This window comes from Ooceraea biroi, chromosome 3, assembly GCF_003672135.1.
Source record: "Ooceraea biroi isolate clonal line C1 chromosome 3, Obir_v5.4, whole genome shotgun sequence".
NCBI lineage: Eukaryota > Metazoa > Arthropoda > Insecta > Hymenoptera > Formicidae > Ooceraea > Ooceraea biroi.
This window is the reverse complement of record NC_039508.1, coordinates 4,102,050-4,115,041: the sequence shown is the minus strand read 5'-3', so window position 1 is coordinate 4,115,041 and position 12,992 is coordinate 4,102,050. Positions and strand designations below refer to the sequence as shown.

General features: G+C 41.1%; 2 protein-coding genes across 2 annotated transcripts; both read left to right on the top strand.

Annotated features, from left to right (window-relative positions):
• The first annotated feature begins 118 nt into the window (after positions 1-118).
• Positions 119-2,276, top strand: LOC105285702 (BRISC and BRCA1-A complex member 2). Its single transcript, XM_011350086.3, has 5 exons — positions 119-566; positions 728-815; positions 961-1,259; positions 1,365-1,745; positions 1,825-2,276. The coding sequence occupies exons 1-5, from the start codon at positions 537-539 to the stop codon at positions 2,200-2,202; spliced, it is 1,176 nt and encodes a 391-aa protein (XP_011348388.1). The 5' UTR covers positions 119-536; the 3' UTR covers positions 2,203-2,276.
• Positions 2,277-2,596: 320 nt separating this feature from the next.
• LOC105285703 (SAFB-like transcription modulator) lies at positions 2,597-12,316 on the top strand. Its single transcript, XM_011350087.3, has 15 exons — positions 2,597-2,976; positions 3,575-3,662; positions 4,088-4,236; positions 4,349-4,600; positions 4,686-4,710; positions 5,893-6,049; positions 7,154-7,194; positions 7,344-7,612; positions 7,683-7,842; positions 7,992-8,242; positions 8,336-8,838; positions 8,945-9,118; positions 9,199-9,335; positions 10,743-10,899; positions 11,076-12,316. The coding sequence occupies exons 1-15, from the start codon at positions 2,854-2,856 to the stop codon at positions 11,236-11,238; spliced, it is 2,649 nt and encodes an 882-aa protein (XP_011348389.2). The 5' UTR covers positions 2,597-2,853; the 3' UTR covers positions 11,239-12,316.
• Positions 12,317-12,992: the final 676 nt, after the last annotated feature.

Below are 12,992 nucleotides of genomic sequence, written 5' to 3'. Positions count from 1 at the left end.
ACGTTTTGAATATAAAATATACAATAGATAGTTGAATGTCCCTAGAGCTTTTTCAATCTATAAACAAGCAAATGGCCATCTGACTGATTAACAGATATCTTCAGATCATTTTTAGGCTAACTTTAATATATATTATATAAAAAGGAGCTTTGAATACCAAGCTAAAAGAGAACTTTTTTTTGTATTGTACTTTTACTAAACTACAGTTGATGGAAAATTCGAATCGAAGAATTGAAGGTAGAATCGAATGAAGTCGAGTCTAACCGAAATTGTCCGATGTGCCTGTAGCTTCTTCTCTGTTCTTAACCTCGAAATTCTGCACTGCACTGACAGTACAGTCGTCCATGTATTCCTACCTAAGGATTATACTAGATTGAAATGGAAGGATTTTACATTGAGTGAGACTCACATCGAGATTCAATTGTATATTCTATTACGTTTAGTGATATTGCATTTCGCACTTCTAATTCTCGGCAGTTCTCACTTCTCAGTAATTGACAATTGGAGCGTCACTGAATCACGCAGAAAACAATTAGATGTCCAACAACATTGTTGGAAAGGGAATGGTACGTAATTAGAGACAATTGTGCCTATCGCAACTTATCAACTATGGCAACTTGTCACATAAAAACACAGCTTAGTTCAAAAACAGTCTGTAACAGTAAAACATTGACTCATCTATTCCTTTGGGCTATGCGAAATGTAATTTTCCAACTTTTACCTTAAGATGCTGAATCAACATCATCCTCTGTTGAGCACCATAGACTCCAACATAGAACCACTTTTGGAACGTGTTTTGCAAACTAAGAGGCTCGGTAAGATCATTGTCATTCAACTTATTAACATTTTAATTTATTAACTTAACGTTTCTCGTTTACCTTACACATCCTGCTCACATTTCATGTAATAAAAAGTTTCCAATGTTTTTTTCTTATTGTGGATACATCGTGTGTTCTTAAGGTGCGTGTTATGGTCCGATAAAATTGGATTTGGCATCATCAAGCTGCAACAGTAAAAATGACTGCTTCAGATTACTGATTCCCTATGCAGGGGAGCATCTCGTTTGGAATGTACTGTTCGATTCGCAGTGTCCCGAAATGGGACCGGACTTCATATTTAATGATCAAAATTTTTTGATGGATCCAGATATCGATACATTATCTACTTACGTACCTAGTCTTGTTAAGTGGAATCCTAATGATACGGATGGACTGCTTAATGTGTTGAGTGAATTGTTATCGTATTATAAAGAGTATCAGGTAAACATTAAATGCTGCTATGTAGTTTTACGCAATTTATTTCGTAGACCTTGGAAATCTATGATGCGCGACACAAACTACGACACTTTTGTCTCCTATTTCTAGATAAAGTTACTCGGGAAACAGGGAGATCGGTTGCAGCTCGAATACAGCACTCTTGTCTGTGAAACGGAAATATCGAAGAAGGACATAGAAATAATGATGCTGCCGTTGGGAACGAAGCCCACCGAAGCGAGATTTTTAATTCACATGTCCATGGACTACTCCCGATTGCCACCGCCTTTTAACAAGTCGCAGAACGACGAAGCGATGCTCATCATCACGTTCTATGGTCCAGACTGGAATCGCATCGTGCCGCAGCTTCACTTGTCCAGGACCTTGGAGGAAGCTTTCGGTGGTCCCGATTGCTTGCACATTCCGCCAATTCCATCCAATAAATATTTGATGGACTACGTTCCGGAAGTGAAAAAGTTTATGGAGGAAAAGGTAAATAAATACTGTGCATATTTATTTACACGTTCGCACAATTGACAATGCGAACTCATGAGTACTCGCTGTGTTACAGATAAAGAATGTGGTTCAGTGTCACGACAACAGGGCTAATTTTATCTCGTTTATAATACTGTTACAACGCGGTAGCATAATAGAATACGATGCTGTGGAATTCTATTGGATTACCATTCTGTTGGAGTACCGGGACTTCCATTTCCTCGTGTCGATAAATCTCTTTCCGGCGTTCCCGAAAGAGAAGCCGCAGATTACGTTGCAATCGATATATCACATGACACCGCATGGCACTCTGTACAACGAGGTATTGGACGATATACCGTACAATCCTAGATGGCCGATGAAGCAGATGGTCGACAAGTTATTAACACACATAATGGAGAACGCGGTTAAAAAGTTTCAAACAAATTCTATCAGAAATAATCGTTTCCAGTAATTTATTCCGAAGATATATTTTATTACAAAATATCTATTTAATAATTAATTGAAATAAAAACTATTTAGTTTTAATAGCTCTAAATATATATATAAATAAAGATTAATGTGCTCCTTCACACTCGTTCCTCTCGTATCTCTCATTGGATTCATTTATATTTCTGATATCGATCTGCAAAAATCGATTAAAGATAAATATAAATTCCTTTATATTTATCGTTTCGAAAGCTACTCAACTGATGAATTAAAATTTTTATTTTCGAACTCAAATCGCGCGCCTTCTCTGTGACGGTGGCGAGCCTGCGCAACATGTAGCTAATTTCCGATTAAGCAACAATCGTCCGTGGTTGGCTAGATTTCTAGACCAATCAGATTCACGTTTCAGAGGCTGGTCAGTCAACTGTTGAATTTGCCAAACGTAGTCAATGGCGATTGATGGCCGTCACAATGGCCGCTCTTACTTGACTCCGTTACTGAAGTCTGACCGCGTGTCGAGAGTGTCTTGTGCCGTCTTCGTCGCATTCAAGGCTCTTTTGTTCCATTTACCAACCCAGGCGATTAATCGTAATTAATCGTATGATAAGTGTCGATCAATTACGATCGAACGCAACGTTGATTCTCCGTCTTGTGAACGTTCGTCACTGCGAGTACAATGGCCGACATCGAAGGGAAAAAGCTGACCGAGCTTCGCGTTATAGACCTCAAGACTGAGCTGGAACGTCGCGGCCTGGACAAGTCCGGCAATAAAGCGGCGCTTCTCGAAAGGCTCTCGAAGGTGTGTAGGGCTGGTCTTCGCGATTTTAAAAGTCGACGTTCCCTCGAAAACAAACGCAGTCCGCCCTACAAGGGCGTCACGTAGCCTGTCGCCATATTAACCCTATTGATTTGGCAGCAGATTTGTTGCGTTAAGTTCGATTGAGCATAGTTTATACGATTTAAAGGATCCAGTATGTTGCTACTTTAATATATTACAATATATCGGACGTCTTGTGCGGAGAAATAAACATTTTTACGTAATTGCTTCAGGAATTACCTATTTTGAAAGGGTAATTTTTGTTTCTTGCACATTATGCATTAATTCATAAAATGCGAACCGATTTAATCAAAATGCTAACGAGACGAGCCACAAATTGATTCAGAATTTTATAATATTCTTGCTGATTATTAGGAAATTAGCATGTTGATAAAAATAATGTTGTGTACTATAGATAGAGTTGCTAATTGGAGAAACGAAGTCAGAAAGCGAGATAGATGATAGAATTTTAGAACGTGATACCTTTAATAGCAACGTGTTCGGACAGAATTAAATCTAAAAATTCCTTGGAAGATTATTATTGTTACTCAAACTAAAACTAGAATAATTATTTTTATAGGCTATAACAGATGAAGGGGAGAATCCTGAAGAGTATCTCATTGTACCATCTGGCGGATCATGTAAAGTTGTACCAAGAAAAAATAGTGGTATGTCTATTGTGTATATTATTATCAAAATAGCTCCTTAATACACAGAATAGTATATCGGTTATAAAATATGCAAATTTTATATACATATATTGGGTTGACCTAAAAGTCCAAGCTTTTTTAGCAAAATTCAAACGCAAAACTTTAAGAATTACTTTTATTGAACCAAATTGAATTAAATTTTTTCAATAACTTCAATAACGTCATCTCTCAGCTGATTGCATCATACTGATAAAGTGCTTATATCAGCGAATATTGATGTGTTGGATGATTTTTCGAGTCCTCTAAAGAATGAAGTTAAACCATTGAAAGAGTTCTAAAGATTTTAAAATTATGTAGAACTAGACGTCGCCAGCTGCCAATGTTAACGTGTACATTGAATAGATGTTATTTGTTAATTTTGTTCGTTGGTTCCAATTCAAAAGGAGCTTCCACTCAAGAAGAATCTACCGAGTACTCGGATAATCAGAAAGAAGAGAGTACCGATGGACAGGACAATACAGACAAGTCTAAGGGAGAGGTGAAGACAGTGCATGAAGAAAATTCTGAGAAAGAAGTTCCCTCTAAGAAAGAGGTAAATCGCGTCATTGATACTGAATATATTTTAATCACTGCACAAAATTAGAACACTTCGTTTTAAACTGACAGTTCAATTTATGCGAAATTCTTGTTTTCCTTGTTTATAGGAACCTCAATCTGAGGCCCAGAACAGCGTCAGCAAGGAAGAGAATCCTAAACAGGATGCTAAAGCTCAGGGAGCTAAGGCGACAGGCGAAAGTGCGCAAAACAATGATAACAATGAGTTGGAGAAGGCTAATAATGTCTCGAACCAATCTTCGAATGTGCCACCCGCTGCTATCGAGGCTAACGGAATTGATAACGAGGACTCGATTAATTTGACTATTGGGGAAGATGAGGAAAATCTCCTTGCTGAGGAGGTACGATTCGTGAATTTTTCATAGCTAAATTAGAGTGTCCGAAAGCTTCATGATAACTTTTTAACGGACGGCTTTCTCATTGCAGACAGAATCTCACGACAGACACAAGGGTAAGTGTTTAATTATTTATCATTTTTTTAAAACCTAGTTGTAAGGGTGGCCCCAAAATGTTTGGGGGTAGCGGTATTTGTGTCTACGACATTCCGTGTAAGTTGGCGAAAGAGCAGCGGCATCATCAAGAGCCAAGCGTGTGCAAGCTACGAACTATACCAGCACAACTATCCGTGGCAACGTGGGCAACGTCGGGATCGTCCGCTGCATTCGGATCGCTGATTCGACCGACTCTTCCCTCGCTTCCGGTTCCATCGAATCGTCGTGCAAACTTCATCGCAACTTCATCTGGACGCGACATAGTCAACCACAGATGATGCACAGATGATCATTGAAGCGCAAGCCGGCGATCGATCGAAGGCTTTCCGACTGGATTTATCCACGCACGGTGATCGATAAGGTTCCCAACCGGGATAGAGTGTACATCCCTCGCGCGCTGCTGTCGCCAGCAGAAACAAAGCGAACCATAATCCCCATAAGCGTTTAGTCTTTAAGTTAGTTAACGCTAGAATTTGATATACAATTGCATTAATTATAACTACCACGTAGAGCATCGCTGGATGTCTTCTATCATCAGATTCACATGGATTCACAGGAAGACTTCAAGTGTACCCAGCAATCATCCTCCGCAAAATATCAATTAACACGACGCATTGACACACGTGGGGAAGCAGTAACTCCGAACCCGCATGTCTCAACGATCACTCGCGTATACGCGAATTCGAACACGTTCCCCGCGCGCGAGAATTACATACTCTATTGCAGCGATATCGTTTCATTGATAACAGAGCGATGCGGATTGTCGAAAGCGATTAAGCACGCTCTGCGACGCCGTTTCCTCTTTTTCCAGTTTCTCTCTTCTCGGCTGAACCTTCACGAATCGGAGCCCCGTGTACGCAGAGAGGTATGAAGAGTATAGCTTTTCACGCGCGCGCGTATACCAAAAAATCGACCAAAAAAAATACGTTAGGTTCCCTGCGAACCGAACGCTATCGAAGATCGAAGGCTTGCGAAGGCGTCGCGCAAGCCACAGCGTTGCTCGTTGTGTGAATTTATTAGTGACTTGGCCAGAATTCCTGACCGGAAGTACAAGCCACTAAAAGCTGGAGATGTTAGGAGGGAGGGAGAAGAGTCTGGGCTTCGCAGAAAGTGTGACCATGCTACCTTGATTGTCCCCGCAGATGGTGGAGAGAAGAAGAAAATGGAAGAGAACAGCAAGAAGGGAGACTCGAAAGGCAGCGGTAGAGCGGAATCTGGTGCCAGCGGCAAGGAAGGGACGACGTCCGGCGCGAACATTGGGACGAAGAACAAGCAGGACATTGGGGATGGAAGCAAGAGGTTGGTCTCTCTCATAGAACTAAGAAGTACGGTTCGCAGTACGTGTGGTTGTGATACGGCAAACTGGAAATGTCGCTCACCACTGCGCTAGTGATGTTCTACTGCTGCATATAACCGTCGGGATGGTCTCTCTCGCTCTCTCTCTCTCTCTCTACTCTGTATACCGTCGGGATATACAATGGATTTCCCAAGATGAGATCTCGCTCACGTCACACACGCAAGATTTACCTTTATTCCCTTTTTTTAAGATACAATTGAATCTCGGAAGTTAATTCTTCCGCTCTCATGTGTGTAAGATTAGGCTGTAATTCTTAACTCTGGGAAGTATGTTAAGAAGCCGAGAACTTGGCTAGCAAACTTAAACCAGTTTTAAAAATGTCGCTTACGTTTCCCTCATCCGCACGTCACAGTAAAGTGTGATTACACGTGTATACTTCGCATCGAGAGAAAGGACTGATGAGTCCCGGTGTGCTGTGTTCCCCACACTATGAAGACTGTTCGTTTCATTGAGAGACAGCAATTCCGTCGTGCATCCATCGTTACGCAAAAGGACATTAGTATCTCACTGTAAATTACATTCGACAGAACGTGCTTCCTCGCACTACCAAGAAGCGATCCTATTGCTTGCTGAGGATGCTACTACTACCCCCTCTAAAAAAAAAAACGCAAGCGTTTTCACAAAACCTAATCCCAATCGTGACAAGAAGTGCCGTGAAGAACGACCGATGCTGCCGATGTCCCCCTTATGGATAACTCCTAAAGCTGATAAAGGCAAATCCTGTGTTGCCGCATGGACACGATTTCCTTCCTACGAGTGAGTGACGGAAATGGATAACCAGAGAACGCAGTGAACGCACGTTCAATAAGCTAAATAGAACTGAGACGACGTACAGTGATGTACGAGTGAGCCCAAAAAATAATCGTAATTGTAATGTAGGTTGTACTGCCTAAAAGTATAAGTTGCTAGCCAATTTTATGCCCTTAACATAGTTACAGAGGTACTTATTAAGCCTCATATAGTTCTAAATGATTTATTATTTTTTTTTAATTAAATTTCTCTCTCCCATTGTTGTTTCTTTTCTGATGCGATAATATTTCTTTCAGTACGGAGTCTAATAATAAGAATCAGAAGAGAGAAGAGAAAGGTAAGCTACGCATAATTATTCAGATATGTCAGAATGATACATAATCATTTCGTTGAAAATATTCGGCAAGAAATAATTGAATTCTAAAATAATTTGATTTTACAAAGTTTTGAGTAAATAATTCAAAGTGCGCATAACGTGTCTCGCAGATAAGAAAACGTCTCTGGTCAGTCCAACCAACGCGAGCAGTCGCAATTTGTGGGTCTCTGGTTTATCGTCCAGTACCCGTGCGACTGACTTGAAACAAATCTTCTCCAAGTACGGCAAAGTTATTGGCGCGAAAGTAGTGACGAATGCGAAGACTCCTAGTACAAGATGTTATGGATATGTTACTATGTCTTCAAGCGAAGATGCAGCTAAATGTATACAAAACTTGCACAGGACCGAGCTTCATGGACGTGTCATATCTGTCGAAAAGGTAAATATTTATTTATCTGTAGATTATGACGTTATCAGTGAAACTTGTCCTTATCACGAAACTCTGACAGGCGAAAGGTGATACTCAACAAAGTCACATGCGCAAACGGGACACTATTAACGGTAAATCAGAGAAAAAGGAGGAAAAGGAAAAGCCAAAAGACCACGATATAAGTGAAAGGAAGAAGAAGGAAACGAAAAAAGAAACGGAAGAGAAAGGGTCAGATACCGGTAAATATTTCTTTCCACAACGACAATTAAATCGAGCGGCAAAATTTTATGGAATATGACAAATGTACAATCAGTCTCTCGTATAATAATTTTTATTTCAATCTATAATAACATTGGCCCATACTGATATTTTTAATAACAATTTAAAGCGAAAAAATCTGACGACAAGAATGAGAGTGCCGATTCTAAGAAAACTGAGGCACAAGACAAGAAGGAAGACCAATCGAAGGAATCCGATTCTCGATCGACAAAATCGACCAGCAAAAAACCGGAGAGCGAGAGAGGTCGACGAGAGGAAAAACGGATTCGTACCTGGGACAGGGATCATCGGTCTCACAGTCGATCGCGGAGCCGCGAGAGGCGACGACGCGACGATGTCCTCACATTTGCGAAGATAAGAGTAAGTATCATTACCGATTCTCGCACAAGACCATCAATAGCAAATAAGAATTTTTATTAAAAAATATATATATATCAAACTCGAAATTTCTAGGAAGAACGTGAGCGACAGAGATTACGTGAGAGAGAACGGATCCTGCGGGAGGAGGAGCGAAGAAGAAGAGAGGACATGGAACGCCAGCGAGAAATAGAGCGCAGGCAGCGAGAGGAAGCTGCACGTCTGGAGAGGGAACGGGAAAAGCTGAGACGAGAACGGGAGCGAATTGAGCAAGAGAAGGCCGAACTGCTGCAGCTGGAGCGGGAGCGGCAGAAGCTCGAAAGGGAGAAACTTGAGCGCGAGAGGCTGGAACTGAAGAGGCAGCAGATGCGCCTGGAGGAGAGCAGGCGAGCACCGCCGCCGCCATCCATAAAGAGATCGTCCAGCGATCGGCGAGATCCGCGAGACATGTACGTGGAATCCGACAGAAAACGGATGGCTACGGAACACAGTCGCAGACACAGCCCGGACAGAGTCGCCGACAGACGAAACGAGATGCTAGATCGCGTGTCGGACAGACGATTGGATTCTTCACCGCCTTCCCGATACGAATCCAGCAGGTAGATCTCTCAATTTTATTTTTGCCACTTGATCATTGGAGATCAATTCGCATTGCGAAGGGCTCTCTCCAATTTGTATACAATGCGGCAATCAAATTTGTTTCAGAACTGCTCAAGACATGGGTTTAAAGAAAGAATTCAAACGAAGCAGCGACTTCTCATCGAGGAGCAGCCGGCCAGACAGCTTCTCCGACGTTTCTCGGGGGAGAGAAGTCATCGTACGACGAGAGAGCCTCTCCACCACGTCCTCGTCCATAGATCCCCGACAGGTGAAGGAAAGGTGCGCTTGTCGAACTCGCGTTTTTATTTGCAAAAAGATTCTTGTCAATTTAATTGTCTGATTCTTTGGAACTTGTACAGATATGATCGTCCGAGCACCACATCTTACACTCGCGAACGCGAGGTACGGCGTTCCGAGCCCGAGACGCATCGAAGCTCCAGAGACAGTCACACGCGATACAGCGACAGTTTCAAGCCTCCGGGATCCGGCACTCCACGTAAGTGTGATAAATCATACGTCTACGAGAGGTGGTTTTAATATCGCGATATATCGAAGTACTCTTTAAAATTTTTTTATCACGATTTCGAACCACTCGGTCTGTTTTGTGCCGCGGATATAATTCGTGTGAATTGTGTCGAATCAAGATATGCAATACTATAATCTAAACGTCTCACGAAGCATTTTTTGTAGATGAGAGGTGATACGAAATACTTTTTTTTTTAAATACAACTATTGTTTTTAACTTGATTTAAAATTATTAACGATACATATTTAATATATGTAATTAAGTTAAATAATGTATTGCACGTCATCCGATAATACATAAAACGGTCATTGCATATGTACATTTCGTTATTTTAAAGAATTGAGAAATTGGGATTGTGCTTATACATAAAAGTAGAAGTAGCTTATTACTCATTCTGATGTCGAGTGCCAAATACTGAAAACTTGAAACATTCTATTTAAGGATAAATGCTATCTATCTTTAATCTAACGATAAACAATTGAGTGAAGACAAGAAGTATTATTTACTTATTTAAAAAATATTTTGTGATTCCGCATTGATGCGACGAATCAGATTTTCAGAAAATCTTTTATTTGTAATTTTTGTGATACAGTAAGTACGTATATGTACATCCATATATACATATATATGTATCTATAAAAGAAATATATATGTAGTTAAGAATCAAGAGATACACATTGGAATATAATTTTTTTTTATAATAAGCATACAAAACAAAGTTGAGAGATGCCGCATTATGCCACATTGCAGAATAGAACATTTAATGCTAATAATAATTAAATGCAAATTAAATTTAATTTAAGCTTGGTATATATTGTATATTTTTTATACATTACAGATAAATGTAAAATTTAACAAATTACGTCACGAAAAAAAGAAGCTCATACATTTTGTAGGAAAATTATTTCGTTTAAATGCAATCTGTATTTCGTTTTACAATCGTGTACGTTTAATAATAAAACTTTATACAATTTCTCAATTTCTGTTGGATTTCATTGTAGTTAGTTGTACCTGCTATCTTGATGATATTTAGATTCAATGATGTATTGCACGTAGTAGTTAATAAAATACACAGAAGCAATGTTGTACAAGAAAATTTTTCACTATATTAGTTACCATCAATATATGCCAATTGTCTTTCTGATACAGCTGTGTAAATAATCTGACTCTTATTATAAAATGTACCAAGCACAATTTGAATACAGAATATTAGAAATGACGCTCGAATAAATTCTATAATTAACTGAACTTTTCCAATAAATATTCCAATAATTGTTCTGTATTATACGTACTTCGTATAACAGGTTTACACTCTCGATCAATTAATGAAAGATCGTCTACAACATCTTTGCACGCTATTGTTATATCTTAATGCAGGTGAAAGTCGTTACGTGGAAAGCAATCGTACGCCGGGCGGATGGCATTCCGGACCTACATCATCGAAATCCTTCAACTCGGTGACGAGCAGTGGATCCCGCGATCCCCGCAACGAACCGTCCAGCTGGAGTTCCAGATCGTCCGATAGTGTCAATAGGCATGTTCATTTTTTTCTCTCTCGAGTGTTACATTTAACATCGGAAAAACATAATCTCGTTTCAGTACAATTTCAGTACAAGAATAACAAGAATTATTTATAATTATAAGAATTGATCAGTTCGCGTGGACTGAGTCATCGATGATTACCTAACCGGCATGCGGTACTTGTTGCAGATGGAGCAATTCAAGTAGCATGGGAAATACATTGCGGCATCCGATCCCGCCGACGTACCAGAGCGGACCGATACCATCCATGGGACTGACCGTACCGGGCACGACGCCGTCGTACGAGCGTTTCGACGCGTACAAGTCGTCCATGCCCATGAGAAAATACTGATGCGCTCAGACTTTTGCGGCGACAGAAATACGTTCGACTAACGACTTCGGATGCCGAACTACATAATTTAGAGGAGCGTTTTTCGACAAGTAAACGATGATATTAAGTACGGCGGAGTTTTATCGCGCAAATGCAGAAAATGCAGGTTCGTCAGATTGTGTTGAATTGTGCAGATAAAATAAATCATTGGTTCGCTATTACGAATCACGAGATGAAAGTACGAGAGTTCCAATCGTGTACATGTTCTCCAGTTTTTTGTTCTCACTTGGATTATATTAGTTTTTACGGCCGCGCATTTCGGGCTTCACACATTTACGATTTATGAGGACTTTTGAAAAATTTTGCTCGCGAACGACAGTCGGACAGAGAGACAGTTCCGCGTATTTTCGCATCGTGTTTTACCGCAATCGGGTTATCGAGTTTGTACAAAGTTTTACATCGTCCGTAACAACAATTGAACGCGAGGGACACCGTTTGTCAGACTTGTTTATGCTCATCCATCCAACAAATTGGATGCGCGTTCCCCGTTCATCATTTGTTTCTCCCGCGTAATGCGTAATGCACTTGATAGCCTACATTTTTTACAGCATACATAAAATGTCTAACACATTCGTATCTAACGGACTTTTGTACATGTGTTAATAGAGTTTACCTTTAGCGCAAGATGCCATTTATTTTCTTATCGGTTTGTAGATTGCACCTAGTGCTTTCTTGCTTTACAGACGGTTGGCTTGGATAAGAGACTTTCAGTCAAGCGAAGCGATTAATTTTAATGAAAACAAGATGCAACGAGGCTTACGTATTTATCTCATACCGATTCGTCCTGATAGAGCGAGATGAGCGAGCGATATACGAGCAACATTGCGTCGCATAATCTTATTGTATTTCGCAGAGTGTATTCGCGGGACGTTCTTCTCACGCTCTGAGCGTAATTAGGACATATTTGGATTCTACCTGAAAAAAAACAATTTATATATATTAAGTATAATGTGGTAGCTACGCTCACTTTATACAAGAAGAACACATTGAATTCGATGTAGCGGAAACCACGTAAATAAATTTAGGTAATGCCCACGCACACGCGCGCCTACTTCACTCATTTTTTTTTCTACTCTAATTGTTGACAATCGGCCCTAAATGAGAAAAGTCCTCGCCAAGAGTCGCCACCGCGGCCGCCGTAGATGCCCCGAAGTTTCACCGGAAACACCGACGATTGTTCGCCTCTTCGGCTGCCGCTTGCGGGACTGCAAACTACGGCGGATCAAGTCCGGTGTGTGCGCGCGCTCGGAGGAGACACCGCCACCAGCACCGAGACCGAAATTCCTGCGCATCGCTGTGACGAATCGTCATCGAAAGGCGGAGTATCGCCCGGCGGGTAGTAGAGGGAACACCACTTTCCCTTGAAGACCTAGGAACGGCGCCTCGGAGAGAAAGAAGGAAAAAGAACGGGGAGAGAGTGAGTGAGTGAGTGAGTTGTGCGAGCCGGTCCTCCGCGGTCCTCCGCTGAGAGTAAAGTGTGTCGAGGTCTTTTCACGGACAGTCGTCGTGGTTGAGGTCCGTCCGTCCGTCCGTCTGCCCGTCCGTACCGCGATCGCACGCTACCTTCCTGTACCGATACCTTTTTTTTTTCTTTTTACCGGTCCGGTGTACTCTCTCCCATCTCCTCGTCAATTGTCATTCGGGCTCTCTCTCTCTCTCTCTCTCTCTCTCTCTCTCTCTCTCTCTCCTTCCTCGCTTCTTTCTCTTGGAGGCAT